Raw genomic sequence first — 15,711 nt, forward strand, 5'->3', positions numbered from 1 at the left:
GCTCCTGAAAAGTTCAATGTACCTTTTCCCAAGCAAGTCCTTATGCTTCTTCAGTGCATTTTGTGCATATTCCTCACAAGCAAACAATACAAAGGCATCCCCTGTTGGCCTACTGTCAGGGTATGTGACAAACAGGACTCCCTCTTTTCCTCCTGTTACAGGGCAGTGTTGACCAAAGAATGACAGCACTTCTTCTGTTGTTACATTGAAAGGAAGACCTCGCATCCTGACAATCACTTGGTTTTCTTTTGACAAGAACTGGGCAACCTCATTGGAAGTGCCTTTAAACAAAAGTACAGAAACACTTAAGTCTAGGAAGCCACATAAAATCATAAGCAAGTCTGGCATCGTTACCTCCCCCAAACAGTTTCTGAACAGGTAGAACGATATTTGCCTCCAAGGTCAGGAAACATGGCCCTCTTTGATAAACTATTGTATAGGACATTTCCCATTTAAGTTTAATAACATTACCTCATTTGGAAGGGATTCATCCTTATTCAAAGGGAAAACAGAAAGTACTTGCAATGTTCAGAACCCAAGGAAAGCAGTCAGTCTCTTGCATGAGGAGCAGCACCTGTGCTACCATGAACCTTGCCTTTCTAACTTAGGAATACCTTCAGCATGGTCTGAAGACATAATACAGTAACCAAGTACCTAGACCATTGTGGTTGGAAAAGAAAGTTGAAAGGGTATGTTGAGAACAGCTTAGGAATTTCATTCTATTCTGATAAAACTGTCAAAGTCCGCCAGCTCTACTTTCAGCATCTCTAGAAGACCACTGATGCTCATAATGCCACCCTAATGAAAGCTAGTTGCTGACCAGCTTCTTAATATAGTCCTTTCACTTACAGCTAGCTCATCCTGCAAAGAAGGCTGTGCCAGACATGCACCATTTTACCCTCAATGTCAGTGTGCAACGTCTTTACCTTGAATGGCATAACTATTACTAAGACTATGAATTAGCCATTCAATATCTTAATACATACCCATTTGATATCTTGTTTTTAGCCTCTCCTACTCTAAAACCTCAGACACCCAGCTAGTCATATACAATCCTCAGAACAAATCACTGGAAGGAACCAACAAGGATCTTAAGGCAGACAGTACTGTAGATGCGTAACAGCTTATCAGATCTTCTCTTGAATTCTGCATACTTGCCCTCCTAAAGCTGGGGAAGAGACCACGGGAGAGATTGTAGAGCAAGGTTTGCAGCTTTTCAATTCAAGGCTTCAAATACTTCAATATTCCCCTCAAAAAAAGCACTAACCTAAATTCCCCCTTTAGCTTGAGGCAGAGATTTGATCTGAAGAAAATCAGACCCATAAATCCCTTGTTATTTACACTGAGATATCTGTTTGCTTTTATGTGCAAGTCTCCACAGCAACAGCAGTCGTAGTATTTTGAAAAACTATTCTGGCTTTGTTTTTCAGCAATCAACATTTAGGTCCCTTCAGTTAGGAAGATGATCTAGCCAATTAAGTTCATATATAAGGTCACCTTGCCTGATGAAATCCTTATTTGATAGATTGCTTGAAAATGGCAGAAATAGGGAAGATCAACTGGATAGATAAGTCATGGAAGATCTTGGATGGCTACTAGGAGAGTATGTAACAATCCACACACCAGCTCACTACTCATTCAAAGAGAAAATGAAAGGCCATGTACAACAGGAACAGTTTACAGCCAAAAGTTTGCTACAAATGTTGACGGAATAAACCCTCCCTTCCCACCCCTTGAAAATTACCTCCTGCAATTTTAAGGAAGTCGTCACCTGTTGCCTTGTATACCTATGGAAAGAAAAGAGAATGTAATTGGCATGCTATTTGCACTCCTGTTAAGAGGAGGATTTCAAAGGTAGTGCCACACACCTCAATGTAACGATTCCCCATGTGATGCTTATGCCTTTGTAGTGCTAGATCTCTATGCTCTTCACTTATGAACCTCACAAGAGCTTCCCCATTCCTCCTGCCTTGGGCATTGAGACAGAGGGCAGCACCTCCCCTACAAGATTTAAGTCAAAACAGTGTTAAAACTCCATGCCTGGTGTAGATGAAGCACTACAAACAGAGGTAAATTCTCAGCTACTAACTTGGCAATATTTAGGCCTTTGAAGAATCTTGCAATGTCCTGGTCAGACGACTGCCATGGCAATCCTCTTGCTCTAATAACAGCATTGTCATCCACAAGTTCCATCTTGCTGCTGCAGGCATGGGAAGAGGAGGCAATGTAGAGACAGCTGCCTGTAGTATCTGCCACACACCACTCTCCTTGCTTGGCAGCTGTGCTCCAGGGACAGGCTTCTGTCCCTGCTCCATGTCTGCTAGATGGCACAGCCAGGTCAGTGAAGGCCAAGTGACACCACCATCCGAAGCTACTGCACATATCTCTCCTCAGGGAATGTCTGCCCTGATTAACTGCCCCTTTCTCATCTTCCCTTTCCTCCTTAACCACACTTGCTCCTTAGGCTCTTATCTCCTGGGCCTTTTTCCAAACTTACTCCCTGCTCCTGATGTACTAATGGTTTGTGTTTCTCCATATTTTGAACAAGGCATAAAATTAAACACTTGCTATTCTAATCTTAGCTAGGTGGAAACTAAAGGAGAGAGTTACATGTAACTGAGGTTAGTGATTATTATTGTGCTATCCAACGTGTAAGAGCCAGTCACAAGCCAAGGCCAAACCTGTTCAGGGTTCTACTTGGCGCACAGAGGACTGCTGCACAAAGAGTTTAGCCTTGACATTGGTTTAGGCCATCACTGTGCTACTAGAGACTAATACAGCCACAGGCTACATTGGCTGTTTAGCATGGGAATAGCTCAGCCACAGAAAGCCAGGTTTAATTGGTCATTACCTCAGCCTCCTTTGTTCTCTTACTGCCATGTACCACAAAACGCTCACAGCTACCCAAGGCTGCCTTTCTGGCCATTGCAAGGACAGGTTTTTGCACAGAAGAGGCTATGTGATTAAGCAGATGAAGCCTTGTTCAGGAGCAAAGGATTCCCTTGTACAAAAGGGCTGCGATATGCCTCCTTCTATGACAACCATGTTTCTTGTTCATGCTTCAGCTTCTCAGGTGGCTTTCCTGTAGGTGTCTGTCCTGAATTGCTCCCCCTCCCTTCCTAATCCTGCACTTATCATTATCTCAGATAAGACTGGAATTTTCTACCTCATCCCAGAATTTTGTTAGTGAAAGGGAGGGGGGGGAAAAAAAAAGCTTAAAACAATGCTAAAAACCCTGAGCTAATATCACTGGATACTTTCTGCCAAAATCGTTGCATTCTTTTCATGCTTCTTTTGGCTCTAGCATCATCTACCATTACGACAGCTCCTTAATGTGGAAGAGGAAAGGAAGCACTCATGTAAGATGGTAATATGAATAAGGACAGTTTAACATCAGTCTCTTGTGATACTGCAGATGGAGTATCCAGCAAACCACTGAGAAAAATCTCTATTGGTATACAGATAAGCACAATTACATAAAAAAAAAAACACCACAAACAACAAAACGGTCAATAAAAGTAGATAAAGCTTTATGTTTAAAACATATTTGGGAAGCAGACAATCATCACAGCTTAAGCAATTTACTGATAGCAGAGTATCTTTGGCACAGTATCTTTATGGAAATGTTTTTTCCTTATTAAAAAAAATCATGATGTGTATTCATTAACTGTGAAGCAAATTGCTGGAAGAGTGCAAGAGTTAGTACCAATACGGTTACTTCTGCAAAAATCCTTATATTCTCTGTTAATAGCACAACACACTTAACATACATTACAAGCACTTAGTAGCAGAACCCACAACTACCAGCAGCTAACAGGCAATCTCAAAGCCTAACAAGAAAACTGTCTTGCAACTGATTATAGAATATCTGTTCCCTTTCCCACTCAAAGCATTTGATTCTGTCAGCAATGGTAAGATATATAAAAGTAATATTAACAGCTATTTGCAAGAAAGGAATACAGAGAAGTACCACTCATTTAAGTAGTGTCTTTTTTTTTTTTAGAAAAAGGGAGAGTATGGGCATGTGCAGCAAGGAGGAGGAGAGGTACATACCAAGGTCCACTTTCAAATTTGTAGTTCACTCTTTCTGGATCTGAAAATCGGTGATCTATGAAACACAGCACAAGTTATTTTCTTTTTCCTCAGTATACAAGACAGGCAGGAAAAAAACAAGTACCAGAGACAACTCATTTATCACTATTACTTACTGTATGGTTCAGATACTAGGGTTAAAATGATATTCCCCATATCTTCAACTTGAGAGGCTCCATAGGGAAACGCTAGACTGTTCTTGTCAAGATTTAAATCTTCATGCTGGAGTTAAGTCAATCATCACAAAACAGATTTGTAATTGGCTTCCTGCTAGAGCAACAAGCTTTCATGTTATCCTTCATAGTAAGTCACTTCTCAGGGGAAGATTTAAGCCATTTTCCTGCTGGGATACATTAGCTGTTCTGCTTTGGCCTCTAACTGCCACCTGCGGGAGACTGAGGCCACTCCAGAAAGTGTCTGGGGACATGAGACCCCATAATAAGGACACAGATATTTAACAGACTCATAAATTATGTATGTTTGACAGACAGATACACTTCTGCATGTGTAAGAGACTGGTGTTCTGTCTGCTGTAATTAACATCATCTTTAATCTCTAGGGGAAGATTTGGGGAAGGAGCAGAAGCAAACCAACAACTAGAAGCTCTAGGAAAAGGACAATACACCACATACTTTCTGAACAAGTAAATCACAATGTATAATAAATATCTTAATTCACCACTTTGACAAAAATCACAAATGGCACCTTATCTAAACCTTGCCTATTAGAAGTTACAACCTGTGCTGTTATGCAGCAGCATTTTGAGAACCTGGTAAGAGCACACCATCGTAGATAACCAAGAGACAAAAGCAGCATCCCAAACCCACATCATCTTCAGTCTGAAGGATTTTGGAAGACGATAGCAAGGATAAGTTCTCCTGCCAATAGAGAGCAGAAATGTTTTGTTGTGGAAAGACAGGCTCTTAAATGATGAGATAAAAACCCCAACTCATTTATAAGGGAATCTGATTTAAGTTGCACATCCCATCGTTTTCCACACAACTTTAAACAGAGTTTACTACGGTATCTCTCCTGCTTCCTGTCATATTTGTCCCTCTGTAACACCAGGCTACAGGACTGCAAGATGACTGGCAACTCTACATCATTTAAAAAGCAAATTTCTAAAAGGGTCTTTCACTCATATTGCCTTTTCTGAAGGCTGTAGGGTAAAAAAAAGCAAAAACAGGATAAGAAGTGAAGTATAAAGCTGGCTGTGAACAGGACTTGCCTTTTTGACCTCTCATCACTTTGCATCAAGACGTAGAGCAAAAGTAAAAGTTTCTTAAACAAGACCTATACTTGCATGGCAGTACAGCAACAAAAGACCTTCAAAACAGTCAAATGCACCAATTATTAGCCCCTAACCCCACAAAACTAGGTTAGAGGCATTTCAAATGCTCAAAAGAGTCTGCATTTCAGTGCTTAAAAGTAGATTCACAATCCAAGACAGCAAAATTCCTCTAAAAAAAATAAAAAAGCTTTCTCCACCTAGAGCTGGGCACATTTTGACTTGGTAGATGAAGGGTAGTGAACAGAAGTTTGTTAAGAACAGACACCAAACACAAGCTTTGTCATCTCATCAATAGGGGAGGCAGCATAAATTTCATTGGGATAAGAAGTCCTCCCTGTTATTTGTGGGATGACCACAAAACAGATTTATTTTTTTTAAATTATTTTTGGAGTTCAAATGTTATCTTGGTTGTGAGATGAAAAATAATTCCAACTGAATTAATGAACTCAACTTCTACAGCAAGAAAAGGAAAGCTGCTGTGCCAACACTTTGAGGCTAACTTGATTTTGAGGGTTTGCTGGTTTTAAGTGTGCATTGGTGTACAGAAGGTGAGAGGCTGGTGCTTAGTCTTTTAAGACCATTAAGTGAATTATCATAGTTTAAAACAAACAAAAAACCACCAAGAACCAAAAGCATAAACTAGTGACTCCTTCCCTCCAGTTGCTTGACTAAATACAGCCTGCCAGCCACTGCTGTTACACTTTCCTCCCAGTATCTTCTTTGGCATAAAATAGTGATAACATTAAACGGTTGTCTTAAAAACCAAGCTGGATAAACCACATGCAATAACGCACAGTTTAAGAGACTATCAGTATATATGACAACAAGAAATGTCTTCATTGCAGATCTCCTCTTAAGCTATACACACAAGCTCATCTACTCCTCTGCCCCTGGGGAAGGAGGGTCAAGAAAAATAATCTACAGACTCCCCTGCAGAGGGGGCATCTAATCCACACCACACAGATGTCATGGATCAGAGCAGAGGGGTGCTGCTTTTCTTTTTCCCTGACACCCTTCCCCCTGTAACATCTAACAGCTCTGTCCTGTGCTCACACAGTCTCTGCTGCCCATCCAGGGAACCAGAAGCTGCTGAAGACACAGGCATTTGGATTCCAGTCTTGCCTGATAATTTTGTATGAGGATTTTGGAAATGCTATCTTTACTCTGTCAAATTCAAGAGAAATTGGGCAGGAGTTTCAGTAGCTATTACAGCAGGGGACATACCTACACACGTGCACATACATGCACTTGGCTGTTAGACCGTGCTTTCAAAGCTGAAGAGACATTTCAATATTTCTCTTTTGCAGAGCCAAAGATCCCTACAAACAATCAGCCATTGGAGAGAGAAACAGTGTGAAGGGGCTGGGAATTCGAAGGAAGGCTATCACACAAGGAAAAAACTCCCCCATGCTGTTTCTTCAGAGAACATTTTCATTGAAAATTTTGATCAACAGGAGATACAGTTCCTAAAAATGCCCTACTGCCAACAGAAGTTAGTACCAGGTGTTCAGGCACATGGAGACAGTTGTGCCAAGGAACTCATAAACACAGTGAGAGGGGAGGAAGAAAGTCATCAACATTAGCACGAGAGAGAAACTGCTTGCACACCTTTGCCTCTGATTAGCCAGAAGCAAGGCTTTTAGGCAAGACTGAAGAAGAAAATGGATAATTTTCTGCACATGTAAGAAGCACATTAATAACAACATTAAACTAAGTGAAAACCTGAATTCTAATGAACAAGACTGACTACATACAGATAGTCCCCTATGAATGGAGGCATTAGAAGTTATGGACACTTAGGTAAAAGCTGTTAATGGAATAGCATTTAGAAAACCCACTTGTTCTGTGCATGGATAGGAGACCACACATGTTTGTGTCCAGTGATACTTAAAGGTTCTCTCCTGAGCAATTGGAAAGAGTTGACTGCAGTGACTAAATCCAAGTACACATTTGAAGAAGTGTTAGAAAACAGACCTGGCTGTCTACGGCTATTATGTGCAACAATGTGCACACGTATATTCTAAATGAAGCAACAGGCAGGAAACATTCCAAAATAACAAGGCAGGATGGAAAACAAAGAACTTCTTAATCTTGCTGTGCAGCTGCAGTGCCACCTCCTGCAACACCCAGAAAGTTAGTAAAAGGGGTGGAGGGGAAGGAATATTCTACAGAGTTCCACATATAACATGGAAGAATGTCTAAATAATTTTCTCAGATTCATCATGACAACTTCACTCACTTCCAGTGTCCTCCCAGATTTCTTCTCTGTCTCTTCCCTTTCTCAGTCTCTCAGCTCCTTTAGCTATGGCAAAAGAAATACTGAACAACTAACTTAGCTCTCAGACGACATGACATGAACTAGCATTGCAACTGTGTTCTGCACTGATCTTCTTTTGTTCCATTTTTATTCTCCCTTTGTTCTGTTTAAGTCTATTCAGGCAGAAGATTGTATCTTTTGAAATGCTGCTTTGCATAAGGGTAATCTGATAGTACCCCGTTCCTGGGTACTGTCACAGGAAATAAAATTGCAACATGCAGTAATCTCAGGTAATACCCAATAATGGGCTTTTTATTGCCAGAGTACTATTATTTATAACTGTGCTCCACATCACTGTTTTCAGACACCCAGGTCAAAAAAACCCTAAGTTTTGGTTTCAGGACTGCAGTACCCAGATTGTACTGAGCACATCAAGCAAGCTGCTCTTAAATACATCTGTTTGTACTGACAACATCCAGCAGATACCCCTAGTATGGAATTGTCCTCACAAACCCAGTTTAGAAGAGAGTGGAGCAAACCATGTACTGGAGGAAGCAAGAGCTACTTGCCATTTAATGGCTCCTGCACACCCAATCTTTAGGCAAAGGATGAGTCTTGTGCAGACCTAATATGAATAGTCATGCAAGCTTTGTTCACTCCACCCTGAAGGCACTCACAGCGGTGAGAACTGGCTCAGCAAGCTTTGCAAATCAAGAACTACAGCAAGTATGGGAGGTACAGAGGGTGCAAGAACAACCCTGCTCTGTTGGTATACTTACACATTTTAAAAAAAAAAAAACAAACACCAAAAAGAAACCAAGAACAGACCAACACTTCAACAGATTTGAGTTCCTTTCTCTGCCAGAACACGATCACTTCTCTCAAGCTTTCTGTTACTCAAAGTTTCTCATGACTGTCCTGCTGTCACTAGTCTTACACAATACCGACTAAAGTTGGTCAGAAGACTGTCTCCTACACCCGAAAATGTTTTGAGGCTTGAAGTTAGGCAGAAGTAGCACTCTGACAACAGTTACAACTAGTCTCAGTTCTTCCTTGGTCCCTCAAACTTCATGACATTTTAAACATTTCCTCACTTTGAATTAAAAGAAAACAGTGGCTATTTGTACATTAAAATTGTAGTTTCGAGGGAGGGTGTGAGGGGTTGTGAAAATGTAAAGCTGTCACCTGAGCTCCTGAATTTGGAATAGTTTCATTACTGTACACAGTTTCAAGTAGTTTGCTGAAAGAGTCACGTCTCAGAAGTACTTTCTAATGGAATAATAACCCAGCCTATTATTTAATTTAATATCTCTATGCTCTTTTCCAAGGTTTTTTCTTGGTTTGTCTGAAAGAAACTAATAGTCAAGCACCAACTATCCAGTGTGTTATACACCAGAATATATAACCTGAATGACTGCAGTTGGAATTTATCTCCCCTGAATGTTTCAAGCAATAGGGTACCTGCTCCATTTGCCTGTAATTTGTTGTTTAATCAAGTGTTACCCATCAGAATTAAAGCTTTTGAAAGACTCCTAACGACTTAAATGACCGTACAGCAATATGCATCTCTCCCCTAACTCTCTCCTGTTACACAGGTTTCCTCTCATGGATCACAACCATCTTACACACAGGTAAATGGAGATATATGCACACGAAGGGACATGCCCAAAAATCATTCCACTCCTGCTCCCACCAGTTTGCAAATGCAGGTCTTCTGCATGTCTAGTCAGTACCTTACCCCTAACCCAAAATCTTCTATCCCCATCAAATGCTAACAAACCCAGCCTAGTATAGTTTGTGTGGCACAAATGCTGGAAGATTACCTTTATGCAGCCCCTTTAATTAAGGGGCTGAAGATCTACACTTTCTACAAAAAGAACAAGAGCTCAGTCAGATTCTGTGCACCAATCTACAACTTCATTTCTACCTACTCTAATTGGTTTTAGTTAGTTTTCTGTGTCCTCTGCCCCAGCATATCCACTTCAAACCCAGTTTTCATAACTGTCTCTGGAATAAAGTAGCTGTCCTGCTTACAGGAAGAATAAAAAAAAAATCTCTGCATAAAACTGTTTGGACTAGTCTCTAAATTTAGCACCTGCTTCAACATTTTTTTTCATCTCAAGTATTACATGCATGTCCAGACTCTCCAACTGCAATTAACTTACACAGCTTCTGACACCAAAGAGATTAAGTTGGTGTATATTAAAAATGTGATGAGAAAGATCAGAAAGTTATCATAGTTGTCAATAGAAGTAAAACAAAAATTACTATACCAGCTTGGTCTCTGCATCCTCCACCCCCACCACTCTCAAGCAACATAGGGCAGAGTGTTCATTTCAGCCATGGTGCATAAACACAGCGAGTTTACAGATTAAAAGCATTAGCAGTTACAAAACATTATTCTTGGTGATTTGTCTTCAAACCAGAATGAAGTTATTTAGGTTTATAGATGTTAAAAAGCATATTGGATCCAGAATTCAGACTCAAGCTGAGAGCATTTGGATAGGCTGACCAAGCCTCTAGGAACTTGGAGGAAGTACTACTGACTATACTCCTGACCTTTGGGTAACAGAGTGGTGTGCTCCCTTTCCCCAGCAGGCAGAGTGCCCAGCCTGCTGCTCTGCCTTTGCTGACTAGTGATGCTCCAGGTGGCTACACTCGTACAACTATTTCCACAGTGTCAAGATGTACACCAGGCATTCGATTAAGGAGAAAACAAAGGCAACATTTCAAAGCAGCCAAACTACATCACTGCCTTTAACTTCTCCAGCACTTGTCAAAGCATCTGTGAACCATGCATGAAGTTTTTGACCATAACCTTAAGAAGTCTCCACCATCCAGCTTCTAGACTATGCAACTTAAGTGTTTATTTTGCTTTTCTAATGTAAAAATCCACACTCCTACAGTAAGGGTACTGCTTTGCTTCAACCTAGGGGAAGAATGATTTCTGCCCCTTCTTTAAGGAAAAAAAAAAAAAAATACTAAAACTACTACCAACAAGCAACAACAACAAAAAAAGTCAAAAAAACTAAACAAAAAAAATCAAAGCATCACCAAAACCCCCAAAACCCTCTCAAATTCCTTTATCCTCCCTTGTCAGCTAACTTGGGTAGTCACTGCTTCAATAGGTCAGTAGGCAAGTCGAGCATTTTCCGTGTCTGAGAGTACATCTAAGATGAGGACTGGAGCACACAGCACGAGGGGAGATCGATAGCAAAGGAGGAAGGCACACACAAATCGTTCACAGCTACAGTTTTGGCTTTGGTAATTGCACATAGCATGCAAACAAAACTGAGCTAAGATTAGTAAAGAGACAGATAGGACTAGGTTACAGACCACTTCAGACAATTCAGAAAGTTAGTTTCAGAAATCCCTATCACTGAAAATGAAAACGTTACTGACTGCATCTTACTGCCCACCCAGCCTCACCTTGCAAGGTGTAACTTGTACAGCTTCCACGAGACTATCACACATGCCAACAGCACCCCTGCCCTAAGTTCACTCCTGAATCGTTAAAAGTTGACATCAAAAATAACCATTCCCCCTCCTATAAATTAAGATAGTTTTAGGTAGGGGTGAATGTTGAGACTAAGATAAAAATCTGATGCAATGAGTGACCTCACTGCTTAAATATTAGGATTCATATGAGTTGACTAAATGTGCCAGTTAAACTAAAGTGCAAAGTTTAAAGAGACAAAACTATAACTGTAGTAAAGAAAATGTACAGAAATCAAGAAGAAATACAGGATTTCCTCCATGGGCGCATGCATCCTCATGTGTTTTTTATCTTTACCTTTGTGAGAAAGCTCAGTACCGTGTTGAGTTACTCATTAAAGTTATACCATCCCTAAACACATGTTGCAAAGCATTACTCACACTTCCGTCCTAAAACTGAGCCACAGTGGACACCATCACTGGTAAAAGGATACATTCTGTCATGGCTGCAACATCAAGTTTGCTAAGGTCAGGTGACCCAGGGCAACACTTCTTGAACTCTTTCCGCAAGTCAAAAAAGGAGTAGAAGCATTCAGGCAGTAAGATATTCTGGAAAAGAACAAAATAACTACTGTCAGCTAGGGTGAATTTAATCTACTTTGTCTTTAGATACCAAACTTTCTAATAATTTCCACATGATGTGTAGGAAGCAAACAGTCTTTGCTAACGAGAAACTCACATAGCTCTTCTCAGCTAAGTAGGTTTTTAAACTTTTCTGCTTAAGCAGCTTCCCCTCTTGTGGTTTAAGAAGAGAAATGAGCTTTTCCACTGTGAGAGAAACATTTGCTATTATTACTAGCACCTCAAATCAAAAGTATATGTAGGACTTAAAATGCCTGCTATTGCAACATTATCATCAATTCTTGAGTCCAATTTTAATTGTAAAAAGCCAGAGGCACTTAGTTCAGTTTATAGAGCCAAGCAAATTTTTGCAATACTGCAGAAGACGTCTTGGTTTATAGACAAGGGCTGACTTTTCAGAGAATAGGTACATTTCAAATATTTGTTCCCTTTAAAACAAACAGACAAAACAACAACAAACAACTGTGCACAAATGAAGGTTTGGCATGGTACAGAGGTTGTCAGTCCATCTGTCAGTTGCTTTAATTGCAGCATGTGAAGCCAGGAACGAGTTAGGTAGCACACTGGAAGTCAATAAAACCCTTCTCGCCCCACCACTACACCTATCACATGCTTTTTTTTTTGTGGGAAGGAGAAAACTTGGGGGAAGCTGTTTACACCAATACAAACCCCTACTCCTTTAGTTAGCTCTTCACCCCAGAGATAATACTTCGCATTCCACTTGGGTGTTTGTTGCCTGCAAGGCCTCCCAAGACCAAAAGTAAGACCTTTCTGTGATTTAACGACTAGTTATCATCTTGGCACTGTAACAGAATGACAGGATACATGAAAGCACGTTTAGACATCCCAAAGAAAGAAGTTTAGGTTCCAAAGCAAGCTCTGCTTTGAGAGCATTAGAGCTTATCTTAGCATATGGACAAACACATTAGGCAAACGATACCCTTTACAGACAAACTTATGAATATGCAGGCATGCTTGCCAAGATTTCCCGGCTCTAGTTCTAGCATGGCTGTTTTGTCTTCCTTGATGGGAGATCAAGTTCTGTACTTCACTGATATTCAGTTGGAACAGCTGATGCCAATTCACTCTCTGAATACTCTGAGCTGCTGGATTGGTTCAGACTGGGCACCTTAAAACAAAAATATTCTCAAGAGCCTAGATTTCTGTCTCTGGATTTTAGTGATTCTCCACCTCAACCTTGGGACTAGGGAATTCACCAAAGAACTGTTGCAGGTCTTAAACATATGGTTTACTTAACCTATAGGTAGCAAAGAGCAGATTTCAAATGAATAATTCTTAACAACACAACAACAGATTTTCCTGCCAACGACCCTGTGATGGAAAAAGGATGCCTACCCCTGACACCAAACAAACTGAAATTATTGTAGGAGCTGTCCCTTGTTTTATGCACATTATTTAACTACATGGAGGTATTAACTGTACAAAACACATACCCTGTATGTTAAAAACCTGCTTCTGCATTTTCTCACGTTATACCCCCAGAAAAGTTACATATGTAAGGACTGCCCCTTCACTGTGAGGCACACACTGACAGTTTCTCTTCTAATCCTTCAAACGCATAAGTACTTAGAGCGCCAACAAATATTAAAACCAAACTCCTGCAGTATCAGTCCTGTAACAGCACAGACTTGCAGCAGTGCCCCTTCAAAGATGAAGCAGCAAACTGATGGGCACGGAGATAAGTTGCAAGGAGAGGAGCAGAACAGCTCGGTTACCGAGCAATGCATCTTTATAGCAAACCACAAAATGAGATTTTATTAATATTGAAGCAGTTATTTCAGGACTAGAAACTCAGCATATTGCTGCAACCCTATCACTAATGAAAAGCAGGCAGGACATCATAACACTGGTAGCAATTTGGCAACTCTGGAGTTAGAAAACTCTAGACTATGGGACTAGTCATCACTCAGCCTGCCCCAAACTACTGCTCAGCTCCTTACAAATATGAGCACCACCCTCCGAGCATCAACTGAATGCACAAAGATTGAAAGCTGCTGTAGCTAAAGGTGAATGTAAAATTTCAAAAGACCATTTATGATTAAGGTGGTTAACTATTTGGCAACCCTTGCCAATTCCCACTTGTTAACCCATTGTAGCTCCTCCAGCCGTAGGAGCTACAAATACTCTACCAGTCCATCACTCCTTTCTCAAACACTTGAGAAAATGTTTCTTCTGGTTTAACTTAAAAGGCATTTCAGGGCTATGTAAGCATGAGGCATTGTCTGTGCCCACCACAGACAAACTCTTAGTCTGGTAAGCATATTATACATGAGCAGTGTTTGTACAACAGTTGTGTGGAGGCACCCTCGTACTACAGAGAAGTTGATCAGTTTTACAAGGTATCTTAAAAAACACACTAAGAGTCAAAATTAAGCTACAACGACATACCTTTTTGGAAGCTTCAGGGTGCAGAACCTGCCTAATGTGCAGCTGTCCGTCAGTACAGAAACAGAAGGACGTACCTACACCAATGTTCATCTCATTGCTCACAGACTGATTAAACTGAAAGCAGGAACAAAAGACAAACATGTAAGAGATGAGAGTGGCTGCACCAGGCAGTCTCATCAGTTTGTAATGTGTTATTCCTGGGCGGCAGGAACATGGAGTTGAAATTCCTTTCTGTAGGAGCCTAGTCCTTCACTGCTGCAGATTTGTTTATTACTAGCTAAGCACATGATAACTTTCACGATAGTTATCGTCACAAGGAAACTGCCCCTTTCCCCCCCCCCTTTTAATGAGATGTGACTGCAGATAGTCCATAACACAGGAAAAAAATCATTATCCAGGAGAATTTGCTCTTGCAAGGAGACATGTAGTTGGTTGCAAAGAACTTGAGGGAGTGCTAGGCAGAAGAGCCTTTCAGACAGGCAACTCGGGCATGTTGGAAAGCAGACAGGCTTTCAGCCCTACCCTCAAAGTGAATTACACACACCTCCCTGTTTATCTAAACACTTCAGTACCACCTCCTTCCCAGAACTAATGAACAACCATAAACTTAACATGGCCAGCCACCACCCGGCCTTTTCAGAGACATCTGAACTTGGCCTTTTCCAACACTGATTGGGGTCACCCTCAGCTGAGTCCCAGGGTCCAGCATGGCAGGGGAACAGCACGAGGGGAATGCCTGACCCTGACCTTACTCTCCTGGAGTTCCGTCCCTCCCAAGATGAATGAGAAAAAGGGCAAGGGAAAAATCCCCACAAAGCGCACCAGAGACCAGTGTGCTTGGCCCACACCTGTCTGTCATGCCCTCACACCAGGCTCTGCTACTCCACTGGTGGGGGTGGAGGGGATAAATAGATGATAACACTGCCTCTACCCCATCAGGGAGCCCCCAGGGGAGACCAGCACCCAACAGCCAGTTATGGGGTATAACCTGTCTCAGTGCCTGCTCCAGCGGTGGAGCCAGTGCCAGGCTCTCCACATCCACCTGGGTGATCTCCTGGCACTCAGTCGTCAGCTCTACGTGGTCAGGCCGGACCAGCACGTCGTGCAGGTGCCCCAGCTCCAGAGAAAGCAGAGGAGGGGCGAGTCAGCTCCCCCGGGGGGTCCCCACCTGCAGCACCGGCCCCTGTACTCCACCAGACACCCACCACCAGCCCAGCACTGGGGCCACCCTGCCTCCACCCAGCACGGCAGGGGCCAAGGTGAGCAGCAGGTCAGGGTTATCCCCCCTTGGGGGAAAATACCTCCTTACTCCTCAGGTCGACCACTTTCCACAGGAGCTGGAGCAGCTCCCGCTCATCCGAGCCCAGCCTTGCCCCATTGGTGCCCGTAGTCACGAAAAGGACCACCAGGTAGTCGGGAGACGCCGTCATGGTGCCAGCAGGCCAGTGAAAAGGATAAAAGGGGAGGAGAAGAAAGGAAGAAAGAAAAAAAAAAAAAATAAAGAAAGCAAGCAAATGGTGGAGGTGGGAGGGAGAAAAGGGAAGAGAAGAGGCCCGAAAGTTCCCAGGCGCTGCGAAGCGCCACC

General features: G+C 41.9%; 1 protein-coding gene across 1 annotated transcript in view; it reads right to left on the bottom strand.

The window, feature by feature from the left end:
* ESRP1 (epithelial splicing regulatory protein 1) overlaps window positions 1–15,556 on the bottom strand; it is a 21,161-nt gene extending 5,605 nt beyond the window's left edge. Inside the window, exons 1-10 of the mRNA XM_008948680.1 lie at window positions 15,428–15,556; window positions 15,115–15,243; window positions 14,127–14,240; window positions 11,570–11,684; window positions 4,209–4,307; window positions 4,054–4,108; window positions 2,090–2,200; window positions 1,869–2,001; window positions 1,745–1,787; window positions 1–281 (exon numbers count right to left, since the gene is read on the bottom strand). The exon at window positions 1–281 is cut by the window's left edge and continues 39 nt beyond it. Coding sequence (XP_008946928.1) covers window positions 1–281; window positions 1,745–1,787; window positions 1,869–2,001; window positions 2,090–2,200; window positions 4,054–4,108; window positions 4,209–4,307; window positions 11,570–11,684; window positions 14,127–14,240; window positions 15,115–15,243; window positions 15,428–15,556 — 1,209 coding nt within the window. The remainder of the gene's footprint in view (window positions 282–1,744; window positions 1,788–1,868; window positions 2,002–2,089; window positions 2,201–4,053; window positions 4,109–4,208; window positions 4,308–11,569; window positions 11,685–14,126; window positions 14,241–15,114; window positions 15,244–15,427) is intronic.
* Between the last annotated feature and the right edge of the window lie 155 nt (window positions 15,557–15,711).

Source organism: Merops nubicus, unplaced genomic scaffold, assembly GCF_000691845.1.
Source record: "Merops nubicus isolate BGI_N331 unplaced genomic scaffold, ASM69184v1 scaffold21171, whole genome shotgun sequence".
Lineage (NCBI taxonomy): Eukaryota > Metazoa > Chordata > Aves > Coraciiformes > Meropidae > Merops > Merops nubicus.